Source organism: Neoarius graeffei, chromosome 8 (assembly GCF_027579695.1).
Source record: "Neoarius graeffei isolate fNeoGra1 chromosome 8, fNeoGra1.pri, whole genome shotgun sequence".
In the NCBI taxonomy this organism is placed as follows: Eukaryota; Metazoa; Chordata; class Actinopteri; order Siluriformes; family Ariidae; genus Neoarius; species Neoarius graeffei.
Genome location: NC_083576.1, coordinates 48,911,402 through 48,928,964, shown reverse-complemented (window position 1 = coordinate 48,928,964; position 17,563 = coordinate 48,911,402). Strand labels below are relative to the sequence as shown.

Here is a 17,563-nt window from a genome sequence, read left to right as displayed (position 1 = left end):
TTAGAAATTTCATTTGTTAACACCATATACACTTAATACAAAACGTGTTGTGAAGATCAGACTTTGATAAAACAAGGCACCCACACACACCTAATTGGCACTGCATTGATTGAAAACGCCACTCTTTCATCTTCAAATTAACTGTTAATCCTAAAGGCTCACATACTTTCACCACTCACTGATCTGTAATACTGGATCAGTTTTCTCAGTAAACAAACAATTTGTGTCTCATTTGTTTAAAGCCAAACAAAACCCAAAAATAAAAACGCCGTTTTCTGATCACAGCAAGTGTCCCTGATGTGCCCTCCACATGTTCAAATTAAAAATAAAATTCTATAACAAATGTATCCATTGTAAATGTAATGATACTGTGAAAAAGAGGCTTCTCTCGGGACAGCCATGTGCACTGCCTGTGACCTCACTAGTACACCGTTTACCTTAGTAACACAGAGCCATCAAATAAAGGCGCCACTGCTCGCTCTCATGCATGTTTTCACTGCTTCAGATGGGTTGAATACAGAGAAAGGATTTTGCTGTGTTGTAATGTATGTGACATATAAAGGCTTCGAATTCTTAAATAAATAAAAAAACTAATCAGAATTCTTCTGTAACCATGTGATTTTTACTGGCAACAAAATACACAAATCAGACTTCACTTTTATGAAGTTTAAATCTAACTCTGCTAGATAACACAATACTGACAGATAAGCAATCCCATTGTCATAGCAACCCAATTCTTGCCATCTAAAACACTTTTTATTCACTGAGAAAAGCAAACAAAAGTTGGTCACAAAAAATACAAGGAAAATTGATTGATTTTTATTTATTGGGGGGTGGGGTGGGGGTTTACCCCACTGTGTAGCCAGCACAAGGCAGGGTACGAGTCTGCTCTCTGTTTACACGCGCAGGGATGACAATGAAAAATATTTAAAAAGTCTGAAAAAGGCCAGGGGTTTTGGGGGCCGCAGGTACCCAGCGGGGCCCAGGGGCAGAGCCCCGGTGGGGGCCTAGGGGGCGGGAGCTAATGATTTTTGGCTTTTAACCCTAAAACCATTAATTTTATCAGCAAAAAGTTGCAATTTATTTGGAAATAAAATTCCCCTTCTTGGTGGACTACCAGGTGAAAATGATTAATATGGTACAAGGGACTTGTTTTTAGTCAATTCACATTTGATGAGTTAAAAAAAAAAAAAATCAATGCAACTTTTAATATAAACGAGCTCTACAGTATTATATTTCTGCATTTTTGCTATTCATGTCTTTGAATACTCTAATCCTTTAAAATGAAGTGCAAACCAGAAAAAAGTTCTATCATATAATTCTCTTAAGCTTTCTTCTGATGTTATCATGGTAGCAGGAGGTCTTGCATATCAAGCAGGCAACATCACTCATCACTTCCCTTTCAACTGTTGTGTGTACTAACTAGAACAGGCATGTACAATTGGCATTACATATTGGAAATTTCTTTAAAATCAAAACCTACAAGTTAATCTCGGCCTAAAAAATTTGGGCAGACGCTCCCGCACAGCACATGCCAGCAACTCCCCCCATGAAATGAGCAATAAGTAGGACAGTTATACATGGTATCATATCTATATTTCTGATAAAATTTTAGGTATGATACTATGATTCCCCAACATGCTACATTAGATAAGCTAACCCCATTTATAAAAGATACACACTTATGAGTCATTCTATAATTAGGGGTACATCTCAAGTCCATGTGCTGTATTTGTCAATTTCACTAACTATTAACTTCAGCCAATGATCTTTTGTACATTAGCACACATTTCTCTTTTATATAATACAAAAAGTCAACAAATTACATCATTTTACTCTGCAAAAATGCATATATAATACTGGAATTTGGTGTTTTTATGCTGTCCGATTTTCCAAATGTCAGGTTTGGTCTTCATATTTACATTTTAAAAAAAGGTTTTTGTTTAAAATTTTTACAAATATTTATTCATGGTAATTATTATAATATGACAGAAGTGTTTAAAAGCCTAAAATGCTTTATATTATAAATTAAATGAATTTTGTGTGCGTCCGAGAAACTTATGTCAACTGTGTTACCCACTGAACCCCCCCATAAATCGGCAAATGGTTTGGTCCTAAGTCATGTGACGTCATATCCTCTTTGGTGGGAAATTTGAAGACCGTGTGGTAAGTTTTGAGTTGACCTCTTCAATATTTTCATCAATACTGTTGTATAGTCCTAGAGAGGGTTAATTGTCTGTCAACTGTGTTGTCAACATATTCATATAAACCTGATTTAGAAATTGTATTTACAAAGTATACAGCTAAAGATAATAAAAATATGAATTAAGGTCTTGTAGTGAAAGCTCTGAGGTCTGCAGTTAGCACAACACCAAAAATGGCCGAAATGTCAACTGTGTTACCCATCAGCTATGACACAGTTGAGGAGGAGTATGTTTGTCACTTAATCTTCATATTGACAAACAATGATTTAATATGTTCAATTTGTTAAATAAGCTACGTTTCTCTGAAACTGTGTCTAAATGTTGTTTTAACAGTTCACCTGAATTCATCAGCTTATTTGTAGCTAAATTTAAAACAATAAAAAGCTCTTTTTATCCTAAAAAGTGTCCTCTTGTTCTTCTGCCCTGTCAACTGTGTTACTCCCGTCAATTGTGTTACATTGCCTGTCAACTGTGTTGCAAGTGTTTTTTGTGCTATAAATCTCTTGTTTGATTTTGCTTTACATGAAATGTACCCCTAATTATAGAATGACTCATATATACACACACACATTAATATATATATATATATATATATATATATATATATATATATATATATATATATATACACACACACACACATATACATACATATATATATATATATATATATATATATATATATATATATATATATATATATATATATATATACATACACACACACATATATACACACATATATATATACATATATATATATATACACATACACACACACGCCCCCCATGGCATTGATTCGTGCGATATACATTATAAATATAATGAATCATTGAACAGGCAAAATAATCTGACCTACCTTTGTGTTTTTTGGTGTATATGTGAAGTTCAATAATCCTTGCTCCTCTACTAGTGTAGTTTATCATGTCAGAACACAATGAGCAAAGTACTTTTCCTGGGACGTCTATTTTCCATATGTGATCACCAAGCTTCGTTGTGATCGACATTCAGTGTTCTTTCTAACCAAGCCCATCGAAAACAGTTCTTTATTCCTGCACCTTTATCAATCTCCCTCGCTTGATCCTCTTCTTTCTTATCTAGGACTTTTGCCATTGGCGATATCTTAAAATATCCCGCCTGAATACATGTCTTTCTGATGTTACCAATGCGTATCGCCAGTGTGTACGGTCGGGTGAACAGCGATTGCAAGCCACGCGTGGAGAGCATGCGTACTTGTGTTTATGCACTGCACGCGATGGGATTTCCCGAAAATTCTACTGCAAATAAGTCGAACATTATCGCAAAAGTGAGTGTTAATTACGACATGTCGAAAGACTCGAGTGTGTTAACCCGGAGCCCACCAAGAATCAAGACGTTATAAGGTGACCACAGCTCATTAACCATACCCCCCCCCAAAAAAAAATCTCAACGGATTTACATCGATCTCAAAAACAATCATTTTGGTCTGAAAAAGTCGGAGATCTGCCGATCGGCGGAAAATTCTCATCCCTGTACGCATGCATGCGTGATGTCACTGCTTCAGTGACCGGGCTTATTCTTACACCCAAATGCTTGACACTTGAGCATCGCCAGGGTTGTTTATAACAATTTTAAGCGATGTATCCACTAGATTTTCTCAGTCTCAGCGAGTCATTTGGCAAGTAAGTGACGTCACAATCTCGGATACTCTCAACAAATTTGTACTCACAGTGCGATATCTGAACCTCAGAGAGTGTAAGATTTCAGCACCCGGGGAGAGAGATTGTCTTTTAGAATAAAATCTGGAGACAATATACAGTAGGGATATCAGGTGAAAGTTAAAATTCAATCCATATTGATTGAAACTGGTCTCACTGAATTCAGAATTGAATGCAGAACATACGTTTTACAGAATTAAAATGTTTCTGTTCTTGAGACATTACAAATCAAAGATTGAAAAAAAAAAAAGATTAATTTTTAGAAAACTGTTGTAATATGCATTTGGATAACATGGTCCAAAATGGGCCTCAATAATGAATGAGCTTAAATGGTCCCCCTCACCAAGATACTGAAAATTAAAAAAATAAAAATAAAGTGGAAATTGGCAGGCACATAGATGATTGTATGCTGAATACAAAAGTTAAAACTTAGTAAAAACTAATTATGCAATTAGCATTTAATTAGTATTAATTATGCTAATTAGATAAAGCAATTAAAGCATACATGCAGCACCATGGCCTCACTTTCATTGATAAATGCCTTGAGACCTCAAGAATGGCACAGGAATAGTTTTAAGTATTAACAATAAATCTAATATAGTAATTTTTCCAATTAAATTGGATTCATATAGGTAGCGGTCTGAGTGAATGACCTTCACGTCCATAACGTCACAACAGGAAGTCTATCGGTCTCATCGCCATTTCCGCTATACTAAAACACACGTGTACACGTGTTGTGAAGATCAGACTTTGATAGATCCCTGTTCTTTAAATAAAACAGGGTGCCCACTCACCTGATTATCATCCCATTGATTGAAAACACCTGACTCTAATTTCACCTTCAAATTAACTGCTAATCCTAGAGGTTCACATACTTTTGCCACTCACAGATATGTAATATTGGATCATTTTCCTCAATAAATAAATGACCGATTATAATATATTTTTGTCTCCTTTGTTGAACTGGGTTCTCTTTATCTACTTTTAGGACTTGTGTGAAAATCTGATGTTTTAGGTCATATTTATGCAGAAATATAGAAAATTCTAAAGGGTTCACAAACTTTCAAGCACCACTGTATGAAGTGGTCTCTCCTCTGCTCTGCACATTTTACTGAAGGCTCGTACAAGACCTCTGATCTGTTGGAGTGTCGGCTATAAGCCCGTATTGAAAGAGGGTGCAGTATCAACAATTAAAGGAAAAGAAAACTACAAGAAAAGTAATTTATTTTATTTATTTTTAAAAGGAAAGCGATTTCAGTTACACCAGTCCTCCCAGAGTGAGCCAAGGGTTGTTGCTAAAACCCGGGATGGAACAGGACGGGACACATCGCTTGGGCAGTGACCTCCCCGCAGTTGTTGCTAAAACCAGTGACATACCGTCCCGTCCTGTGTTTCAGTAACTGCCTGAGCCGAGCAGTAATAGCGGAATGCACTGTATGAAGAAAAGTGAATGAGTGGAGCAGCTGTCTTATTTCTACACTGGATATTGCTGCCATCTCACCCTTACATGGAAGAAGTGAATGAACGGAGAACTGAACAAACAACTGAAAGTCAGATTGTTTCAAAAACAAATCAGCCTTCAAGAAGCAAGAACACAGGCGGGTAAGCGCCGACTCTCATTTGGATAAAAACAAACAAAAATTTTTTTTATCTGCATTTAGATTAATACCTGTAACTTGTATTGTGTGTTTAAGTTACCGGTCTAAACTTATTTAATTTGCTTCAGAATGTGATTGTCTCAGTTCATCTGATTATTTAATTAGCCTTTTACATTTTATCAGTGAAAATGCATGCATGTATGTTGCATAAGTTATAACACCGATCCTGTTTTAATGAGAGTCAACCCACAATCAATGAAGTCAAATCAGTCTTAGTTGAGCAAGTCGGTAACGGTATTTCTTACTTTCACCATAAATTTTTATATGACTTTGGTCTATAGCTGTCAAAGGCCTCGGTCTTAAAACCAGTTACCGCTGTGACGTCACGCACTCAGGGTTGGCTGGCTCAGCGGGGCAGCTCGAATGCCAACTTTACGGTTGATTTTAACTCTCAAAAATATATACATTTTTAAATTCCCATTTATACAGCATACAAGAGTCAAGGACGGAGATACTATCCACTCAGACATTTATTTAAAAATAAAGGCTCTGCATATCTCCTTTAAATCAGTACACTCTTCTTCAATGTTTCACCAAATGTCTTTCGTGCAATAGAAAGCTGATCTTTACTCTCATTTATACATCACAAAGAAAGATAAATAAGTATTAATTACATCTACCATTCTCTATCAAAATAAAGAAAGTAATAGAAGATTATTTCTAATACCCTCTGTGTTCTATAGGCCTTTGTATTTCTAAGTAGGGCCTACTAGTGTTTATATGAAAGAATATAAATGATTTCAATTAATTCACAGCTTTCAAGGCTAACCTCGAAAAAACTGTGTGAGCCACATCCAATAAACAATTTCAGTTAATTGAATTGAAATTGACACTTGCATTTCTGACCTGTTTTTTTAAATATCACTCCAACCACTAAGATCTCTATTTCTCTTCAAAACAGCTACAGTTATATTCTAAAATAGTTATTTACATGAATCAGTTTGATTTGAAAAAGTAAGTCGGTAAAGCTATGAAAACTCGCTTCAAAAGTCTTCCATGAAATATAACATCAAAACTAGCTGATGGAAATTTTGCTGAATCCTTAATTGGAAACAGTGAGAGCTACAGAACATCCCTATAGAAGTTATCCGATTGATATTCGCGAGTAATCCAGTCGGAAACCGATCAGAAGAGAGAGAGCCTGACTGCTTTCCCATGACTTAAAAAGCACCAACAGTTTCCCAATGTCACACGAGCAGAGTTTTTACTCCGTTGTGCCAAGTTCAACCTGCCGTTACTCCCAAAGTACTGAACTGGGGTGGGTTTCCCAAAAGCATCATAGCACAAAGATTGTTAAATGGTAGAGCAAGCATCACAATGAACACACTCTCGATGCTCTTGGGAAACCCACCCCCAGAGCTTAACAAGATACATTTCTTTGGAAAGCAGAGATGAGCTTTTGAATGATAGTATTCATGATAGAAAATATTCAAAGTGTTCAGCAATGACCGATTTGGAAACTTAAATGAGCGTCTACATGCACAATTTTTCACAGCACGGCCAGCGAGCGTCTGATATGCCTATGTACAGGTACAAATATGAACAAGTGAACACTCGAACATGTCTTGTATGGATATTATCTGTTAGTATAAAGAAGTTTATTTTTAATTGGGTTCTCTTTATCTACTTTTCAGACTTGTGTGAAAATCTGATGTTTTAGGTCATATTCATGCAGGAATATAGAAAATTCTAAAGGGTTCACAAACTTTCAAGCACCACTGTAATAACTGGTTAACTGCATAATAAGCTGGTGTTCTTATTAAAGTGGATGGTGAGTGTTATGGCCCTCCAAACACTCAAAAACAAACAAAAAAACTAGATAGAACTCGACGCCAACAGCGTCGATGGGGATGCCTCCGCCCAGTAGACTACACGCCTTATTAAGTTGTGATTTGGGCATGGACATTTGACCTCACAGTAATCTTGACCTGGTGAAATTACTTGTATTAGCCTTGGAGATATTGTGTGCACAAGGTTTTCGGACAGACATTTGACCTCACAGTGACCTTGACCTTAGACCATCTCATCTCATTATCTCTAGCCGCTTTATCCTGTTCTACAGGGTCGCAGGCAAGCTGGAGCCTATCCCAGCTGACTACGGGCGAAAGGCGGGGTACACCCTGGACAAGTCGCCAGGTCATCACAGGGCTGACACACAGACACAGACAACCATTCACACTCACAGTCACACCTACGGTCAATTTAGAGTCACCAGTTAACCTAACCTGCATGTCTTTGGACTGTGGGGGAAACCGGAGCACCCGGAGGAAACCCACACGGACACGGGGAGAACATGCAAACTCCGCACAGAAAGGCCCTCGCCGGCCAAGGGGCTCGAACCCGGACCTTCTTGCTGTGAGGCGACAGCGCTAACCACTACACCACCCCACCTTAGACCATTTGATCTCAAAATCTATTGAGTTTATCTTTGTCCCCAAATGCACAAATGGTGAAAGTTTGGTGAAATTCCTTTCATCTGCCTTGGAGATAGTGTTCACAAGGTTTTCGGACAGACATTTGACCTCACAGTGACCTTAGACCTTTTGATCTCAAAATCTAATCAGTTCATGTTTGTCCCAAAGCGCACAAATGGTGAAAAAGTTTGGTGAAATTCCTTTCATTAGCCTTTGAGATATGTTCATAACGTTTCAGGACGGACGCACGCACACACAGACGGACAACCCGAAAACATAATGCCTCCTGCACCTTACGGTGGCGGAGGCATAAAAATGCTGATGTGCCTAAGACAGAATTTGAGTTTGGCAACCCTGGCCTGGACAGTAAACACACACTTCCATATCATCCTATTAAAGCTTAACATGGTAAACTCTTAAACCCCAAACAAATAAACTACTTTATACTGACAGACACAATCCATACAAGACATGTTCAAGTGTTGAGTTGTTCATATTTTTACTTGTACACTGTGCTCAGATTGTATTTTAAAAGAAAAACGAACAGTGTGCCTGGGCGCCGACATCTCGCACTCTCCAAGGTTCAAATATCGTACAAATTACACGAGAGAATCTGAGATTATGACATCATTTACATGCTACAAGACTTACTGTGGTTGAGCAAATCTAGTGGATACATCGCTTCTAAATTGTTGTAAACAACCCTGAAGATGCCCAAGTGTCAAGTGTTTGGGTATAAAAATGAGACAGATCATTGAAGCAGTGAACGAACGAACGAACAAACACACACAAGGCTGTTTGCTGCAAATAAACACTATCGTCACCTACTCACAGTGCCATCCCCCCCCGAAGTTAAAATTTTCCCTTGCATTTCTATGCAACATGCCTTTGTTTTTATTCACTGAGAAAAGCGATCTTTTTGACAGCAAGAATCACACTGCTATGACAACCACCATTTTTTATTCGTATGTGTACCAGTACTGAATATGCGTTATCTAGCTGAGTGAGATTTACACTCAAAAGTGAAGTCTGATGATTCCACGGAGCTCTATATAAAATCTGAAGAGCTCATGGCCTATTCCCCACTGTGGAGATGAGTGAAGCCATATTACCAGTCCCATCGTGTGGATTTGGCTTGTGTGTTAAATTGTGGTATCTGATCAAATTTGCCCCAAGAAAAGTATCTCCTGACCTCCCCCCCCCCCATTACCTCCTTATTTTCTCAACTTTACCCACATTCCTTACATATCTTTATAGCGCTCCCCTTCTGTTTTTTTTTCTTCTCCTTTTCCAGTTAAATCTGATCTTTTTTTTTCATGGCTTTTTTTCTACTATAATCATTTTCACGGAGATTTTTTCAGTTTATCTTGTACAGTGTAAAATAAATAAAAGGAGGAAGAAATATAGGAAAGAGAAAGGTTATAATATACAGGTAGTCGTCGACTTACGACTGCGTTTGGTTACGACTGACCGGTCGTAAACCGATCTGGTCGTAAGTTGGCCTATGTTAAATGAATGTAAGTATATTGTGATGTGTAATGATATTGTAATCATCTTAAAGTCTTATTTTACCAACATTTTCTTATTTCATTACCTTGGCTCATTATTTGGTTTAATAAAAACACTGCATACTCGGGTGAAAGTAACTTTTATTTCTTGCTGGTATATTATTTTGAGTCCTAGTGCGCGCACGCAGCGCACGCCGAAAAATACATCTAATTATTTATTATTGTCTACTTATCAAGCATTCACTAGGACTTCTTATCACTCAGTAGTACTAGTATAGTACTTTATCACACTATCACTCTTTCATCCACCTGTATCAGTTTTTGATTATAAATAAATTGCAAACACATCATTACACAATCGTTTTAATTACTTTTTTTTTCCTAGCTGAACAGTTGAAAACTAACTTTTCAATTTGGACATTGGACACGGAACAGTGTAACAGAACAGAAAAGTGAAAGTTACTTTGATTACCAGCTGCGCACGTTATAGCACAAGATCCGGTTAAGCCGCACGCGCGCTGTAGCTCGCTCGCTGTTTGTCCAGCGAAACACTGCACACATAATAGAAGAGGCTGGATGCAGTGTTGCCAGATTGGGCAGTTTTAAGTGCATTTTGGCAGGTTCTGAACATATTTTGGGCTGGAAACCATCAGCAGTATCTGGCAACACTGGCTGGATGCTGGGCGCTGCCGGGAGCTGGGGCGGAAACTGTCGTACGCTCAGCTAGGAAACACTTGCCAGTCATAACCAGACGGTCGTAAAGTCGATCGGTCGTAAGTCGCATAGGTCATAAGTCGACAACTACCTGTATATCTTCCCCCTCATATATATCACGTGTACACACACACCTGAAATGTCCGTCCACAACCTCTGATCTGATGATTTGTACTGCTGCACATGAAGGGATTTTTCTTCTAATTTCTCTCAACTACATAAATAACTTGTCCAATTTCGCGTAGCTTCCAGTAGTCTAAATGACTGTTCCGCTCCACGATGGGAGTGGCAAGATGGTGGCCAGCTGGCTTCATTCTGACGAGCCCATGAGTGCTCCAGATTTTATAGAGAGCTCAGTGGATGAATCGTGTATTTTGCTGTCAGTTTAAAAAAAAAATAAATTAAGAAAATAAATAAATAAAACCACATGGTACAGAAAATTTATGATTAGATTTTTTGAATTAGAAGTCTGTCACACAGACATTACAGAAAGAATTTCACGGTGCTGTATTCAACCCATCTGAAGCACTGAGAAAACAGAGAGCGAGAGCCTCCAGCACCCAGCGATTTTTTTTTTTTTAAGTATTAGAAGCCTTTACTTGAGGGTGCTGTGTTACTAACGTAAACAGCGATCTGTTTGCCTTAACTAAACTAGTGATCTGGATATGTCACAGGCAGAAATCCGGTTTCAGCACAAAATGTCCGCATCCAGGTAAGCCTATTTTTAGCAATTTCATAACTTTTAAAATGGATAAATTGTTAAAGTTTCATTTTTAATTTAAAAGTGCAGAGGGCACATCAAGGTACTTGCTGTGATCAGCAAATGGCATTTATTTTTGGGTTTTGTTTGGCTTTAAGTACCGTCACATAGAAGAAGAAAGAAAGAAGAAAGAAAGCACAACTTTAATCATCGCACACTTGTGAAATTTCCTCTCTGCATTTAACCCATCTGAAGCAGTGAACACACACGAGCAATGAGCGCGCACACATACCCAGAGCAGTGGGCAGCCATGCTAACAGCGCCCGGGGAGCAGTTGGGAGTTAGGTGCCTCGCTCAAGGGCACCTCAGCCCAAGGCCGTCCCATATTAACCTAACCACGTCTTTGGACTGTGGGGGAAACCGGAGCACCCAGAGGAAACCCACACAGACACGGGGAGAACATGCAAACTCCGCACAGAAAGGCCCTCACCGGCTGCTGGGCTCGAACCCGGACCTTCTTGCTGTAAGGCGACCGTGCTAACCACTACACCACCGTGCCGCACATATAGTACCAGACAAAACTGGACACTGCTAATTCAATCCTTTTTCTTTATTTTTATTAATTAAAAGTCACTTCATGTATTAAAAGTAACGATGGATGTCGTTTCTCTTTACTTCGTCAAGCGGTTCTTGACATATGGATTACTACAGTTGTGGAATAGGAATAAAGATCAAATATGAATTTACTGCATGTTTATTATTTACTGTTTCATCTCAAATGCATTAAGAACGCAAGAAATTGCACTAATTAACTTTTGACGAGGAACACCTGTTAATTAAAGGGCATTCCAAGTGACTACCTCATGAAGCTGGTTTAGATAATGCCAATACTGTACGAAGCATCAAGGTAAACAATGGCTACTTTGAAGAATCTACAATATGAAACATTTTGTTTAACACTTATTTACCAGATAATTCTATCTTCCATATGTTGTTTCATAATTTTGACATCTTCAATATTATTCTACAAATGTAGAAAATAGTCAAAATACAGAAAAACCTATAAATGAGCAGGGTGTGTCCAAACTTTTGACTGGTACGCTTTAAGGCAGAGGGGCGTATTAAACATCTTAATTTATTTCACACCCAAGCTGAGATAAAAGTTTAAAACTTACATTAGAGCGTCAATGGATTTTGGTTTGATGAAAATGGAAATAGGATAGAGCTGTGCTTGTTGGAGTCTCTTTATGGCGTTCCCAGACACATCCAAGATACAATGCTTCCCCTATAACACAGACAGAAAATGCATGGGTCTTCCACACTCCTGTTAAATGAAATTTAACAACAGAATTTGTTAAAGGAGCAGGTTAAGGTGCTGTGCAAGGTTTACATTAGCATATGCAAGCCATTACAAACCCTCTCAGCCACTGCCCGAACTGACAGAATACTGGTTCCGTAGAGATTCTCATTGAACTGGCCTGCTTCAATGAACTTGTTGTCCTGAATGTCTTTCTCCATCTGCTCTCTTGAAGCCACAAAGTGGTAATCCTGCCCATCCATCTCATTCTCTCTCCGTGGACGAGTTGTATCTGGGGGGGGAATGCTTATGGTTTATTCCATGAATACATTTGTGCAAAAAACACAGACTAAAGGAACCTTTGCTGATGCACTGTCTGATTTTGTCACACTTACGTGGAACACAGGATCCAAATTTATGGGGAAACTCTGAGATCAAGTCATCATTTATCCTGTCCTTCATTGGACCCAAGATGATCACAGGCCTTGTGTAATGAACTATAAGAGCAGGAATGAAGATGAAATGTGATACTCAAGGTAATTTTTTTTTCCAGTGTAAAGATTAGACCTGCACAGATTGTTTCCAAAACTGAATACTCACTCTCCTGTCGAGTCACTGGTTCATAGGATAAAATTGTGTCCTCTTGCCCTTCTATATGATTAAAAAAAAAAAAAAAAAAGTAGTTAAAAATTAACAAAAAAAAAAAAAAAAGTACAATAATACAACCCCAATTCCAAAAAAGTTGGGATGCTGTGCAAAATTGTGAATAAAAACAGAATGCAATGATTTGTAAATCCTTTGACTTGCAGTCAAATTAATGTTTAAATGTTCAAACTGAAACTTTTTTTTTTTTTGGGTAAATATACACCCATCCTGAATTTGATGCCTGCAATATCTTCCAAAAAAACAAACAAAAAACAACTGGGACAGGGGCACGTTTACCACTGTATTGTGTCACCTTTTAACACCACACATACCCCTTTTCCACCAAATCAGTTCCAGGGCTGGTGCTGGTTCACAACTCGTTCAACTTGCGAGCCAGCTGAGAACCAGTTTGCTTTTCCATAGCTCGCAGTGCTAAGCGGAGCCACGTCATTACGTCGCTGTATACGTCAGTTACAGCGCTACGTTTACATAAACATTGGCGCGAATATCAAAGCAAAAACAACACGGAAGAAGCAGCAACAACAAGAATAATAATGGATGACTTCATGTTTGTACAGCTGCTGCTTCTCGGCACTTAAAAATGGTGATCTTTCGCGGTCTTGTTATTGTTGTCGGTCTTAACAACTCCGCCCCCCGCTGACATAAGCAGTTCTTTCCTCTGGCCCAGCAGAGAGTTGGTGCTAGCCTGGAACCGGTTTTTCTGGCCCAGAGCCAGTTCTTTGTCAGTGGAAACAGGAAAAACCGGTTCCAAACTAAGCACTGGCCCCGAACCAGCCCTGGAACTGCTTTGGTGGAAAAGGGGCAACAGTAAGCTTTTGGGAACCGAGGACTCTAACTGCTGAAGTTTTGAATATGAAACCCTTTCCCATTCTTGGTTGATCTACAACTTCATTTGCTCAACAGTCCAAGGTCTCTGTCATTTTCGCTTCATAATACGCCACACATTTTCAATGGGAGGTAAGCAGGCCAGTTTAGCACCCACACTTATTTTGAAGCCACACTGTTGTAAACAGGTGCAGAATATGGAATGGCATTGCCTTGCTGGAATAAGTACAGATGTCCTTGAAAGAGACATCTGGATGGCAGCATATATTGCTCCAAAACCTGTATGTACCTTTCAGCATTAAATGGTGACTTAACAGATATGCAAATTACCCATGCCATGGGCAGTAACACACCCCATACCATCACAGACGCTGACTTTTGAACTTTTTGCTGATAAGAAGCTGGACGGTCCTTTTTCTCTTTAGGTCCAGAGGACACAACGTCCATGATTTCCAAAAACAATTTGAAATATGGACTTGTCAGACCACAGCACACTTTTCCCACTTTCAATCAGTCCATCTCAGATGAGCTCAGGCCCACAGAATTCAGCAGCATTTCTGGAGATATGGCTTTCACTTTGCATGGTAGTTGAGAAGATGCAGTGGTGAACTGTATTTACCGACAGTGGTTTTCCAGAATGTTCCTGAGCCCATGTAGTAAGATCCTTTATACAGTGGGGCAAAAAAGTATTTAGTCAGTCACCAATTGTGCAAGTTCTCCCACTTAAAAAGATGAGAGAGGCCTGTAATTTTCATCATAGGTATACCTCAACTATGAGAGATAAAATGAGAAAAAAAAAAATCCAGAAAATCACATTGTCTGATTTTTAAAGAATTTATTTGCAAATTATGGTGGAAAATAAGTATTTGGTCAATAACAAAAGTTCATCTCAATACTTTGTTATATACCCTTTGTTGGCAATGACCGAGGTCAAACGTTTTCTGTAAGTCTTCACAAGGTTTTCACACACTGTTGCTGGTATTTTGGCCCATTCCTCCATGCAGATCTCCTCTAGAGCAGTGATGTTTTGGGGCTGTCGCTGGGCAACATGGACTTTCAACTCCCTCCAAAGATTTTCTATGGGGTTGAGATCTGGAGACTGGCTAGGCCACTCCAGGACCTTGAAATGCTTCTTACAAAGCCACGCCTTCGTTGCTCGGGTGGTGTGTTAGGGATCATTGCCATGCTGAAAGACCCAGCCATGTTTCATCTTCAATGCCCTTGCTGATGGAAGGAGGTTTTCACTCAAAATCTCACGATACATGGCCCCATTCATTCTTTCCTTTACACGGATCAGTCGTCCTGGTCCCTTTGCAGAAAAACAGCCCCAAAGCATGATGTTTCCACCCCCATGCTTCACAGTAGGTATGGTGTTCTTTGGATGCAACTCAGCATTCTTTCTCCTCCAAACACGACAAGTTGAGTTTTTACCAAAAAGTTCTATTTTGGTTTCATCGGACATTCTCCCAATCCTCTTCTGGATCATCCAAATGCTCTCTAGCAAACTTCAGACAGGCCTGGACATGTACTGGCTTAAGCAGGGGGACACGTCTGGCACTGCAGGATTTGAGTCCCTGGCGGCGTAGTGTGTTACTGATGGTACCCTTTGTTACTTTGGTCCCAGCTCTCTGCAGGTCATTCACTAGGTCCCCCCGTGTGGTTCTGGGATTTTTGCTCACCGTTCTTGTGATCATTTTGACCCCACGGGGTGAGATCTTGCGTGGAGCCCCAGATCGAGGGAGATTATCAGTGGTCTTGTACGTCTTCCATTTTCTAATAATTGCTCCCACAGTTGATTTCTTCACACCAAGCTGCTTACCTATTGCAGATTCAGTCTTCCCAGCCTGGTGCAGGTCTACAATTTTGTTTCTGGTGTCCTTTGACAGCTCTTTGGTCTTGGCCATAGTGGAGTTTGGAGTGTGACTGTTTGAGGTTGTGGACAGGTGTCTTTTATACTGATAACGAGTTCAAACAGGTGCCATTAATACAGGTAACGAGTGGAGGACAGAGGAGCCTCTTGAAGTTGTTACAGGTCTGTGAGAGCCAGAAATCTTGCTTGTTTGTAGGTGACCAAATACTTATTTTACTGAGGAATTTACCAATTAATTCATTAAAAATCCAACAATGTGATTTCCTGGATTCTTTCCCCCCATTCTGTCTCTCATAGTTGAAGTGTACCTATGATGAAAATTACAGGCCTCTCATCTTTTTAAGTGGGAGAACTTGCACAATTGGTGGCTGACTAAATACTTTTTTGCCCCACTGTACGATCGAGTCATGTTTATTTTATTTATTTAAATGTAGTGCCACCTGAAGGATATAAGGTCAAAAGGCACTCAATGTTGGTTCAGCCTTGCGCGCAGAGATTTCTCTGGATTCTATGAATATTGATTGTAGATGGTGAAATCCCTAAATTCCTTGCAACTGTTAGACTATTTGGTCATGCAGTTTTTACTCATGCCCCATCCTTGCTTGTGAATGACTGAGCCCCCCCCAAAAAAAACCAAAAAACATTAACCTGTTTACAAGCACAATGATCCAAACAAGTGTTTTTTGTGCATTCCAAAACTTTCCCAGTCTTTTGCTGTCCCCGTCCCAACTTTTTTGGAACATGTTGCAGACATCAATTTCAGAATGAGTGCATTTACACACACACAAAAAAAATTGTGTTTGAACATTAAATATCTTATCTTTATATTATATTCAACTGTATATAGGTTAAAAATTATTTTCAAAAATCACATTTTTTTAAATTTACATTTTGCACATCGTCCCACCTGTTTTTGGAATCAGGGCTGTAGGAAGGATTTGGCTTACTCTTATGCAAAAAACCCTGTAGTTCTGAGTGTGACAGCTAAGACTTGACCCAAGTCTTCTGAAAAACTAATGTTTTCTCCCCATTTGAAATACACAAGTAGATCGAGTGTTCACTAATAATGGCCAAATATAAATACAGTGCCCTTATTGTTGGCACCCTTCATTTAAAAAAAATAAATAATAAAAAGGCAATCCCAAGTGTCGCAATAGAAAAACGTCTGCAAGTTCAAATCCCAGTTATGCCAAATCCATCTGTGGCTAACAGCCCAAGACAGAACAAGCATGCCCTTGCTCTCTATGAGGGAGGGATGTTAATCACATCAACATGACAAATCAAGGATGTTTCTGAAATAATGTACGTCAGGCTAGACAGCAGTTTAAGAGAGTGTTAAGCTGCCCCATGATGCTGCATAAGAAACAGTTCGAAAAGATGTGGCTGGTTATCTTTGCATGTCTTGGAGGAAGCGTATGTTAGCCCTCAACCCTCCCTGTTTTTTCACCATCATATCATATAAGGGAGAGCTGGCTGGTGGGTGGAAATGGGCCAAAATCAAGGCATGTATGTGTGCGCACGCGCACAAGTTTGGACACGCCTAATTCAATGTTTTTTCTTTATTTTTATTAATTAACAGAGACTTATGTCTTAAAGATGGACTGTTTACTTAGTTGAGTGATTCTTGACAGATTACCACAGTTGTGGAACAAAGCCATTGACTATTTTTATTATTTACTTTGTTGATCTCAAATACATGAAGGTGGCGGGAAATTCCACTAATTAAATTTTGACAAGGCACACCCGTTAACTGAAAAGCATTCCAGGTGACTACCTCATGAAGCTGGTTAAGATAATGCCAAGAGAGAGTGAGCAAAGTGTCAAGGTAAACGGTGGCTACTTTGAAGAATCTAAAATATGGAACATTTTGTTTAACAAATTCCATATCTGTTCCATGTTATTTCATAGTTTTGATGTTTTCAGTACTGTTTTACAAAATGTAGAAAATATGAATGAGTTGGTGTGTCCAAACTTTTGACTGGTGTTGCATACGCGCGCATGTAAAAGCAG

General features: G+C 39.0%; 1 protein-coding gene across 8 annotated transcripts in view; it reads right to left on the bottom strand.

Moving 5' to 3' along the window:
- dlg3 (discs, large homolog 3 (Drosophila)) overlaps positions 1-17,563 on the bottom strand; it is a 292,322-nt gene that overhangs the window by 5,692 nt on the left and 269,067 nt on the right. For all 8 annotated transcript variants that reach the window (XM_060927732.1, XM_060927733.1, XM_060927734.1 and 5 more), the window contains 4 exons: positions 12,793-12,843; positions 12,588-12,689; positions 12,312-12,484; positions 12,071-12,180 (listed from right to left, as the gene is read on the bottom strand). In XM_060927732.1, the coding sequence (XP_060783715.1) occupies positions 12,071-12,180; positions 12,312-12,484; positions 12,588-12,689; positions 12,793-12,843 (436 nt within the window). The remainder of the gene's footprint in view (positions 1-12,070; positions 12,181-12,311; positions 12,485-12,587; positions 12,690-12,792; positions 12,844-17,563) is intronic.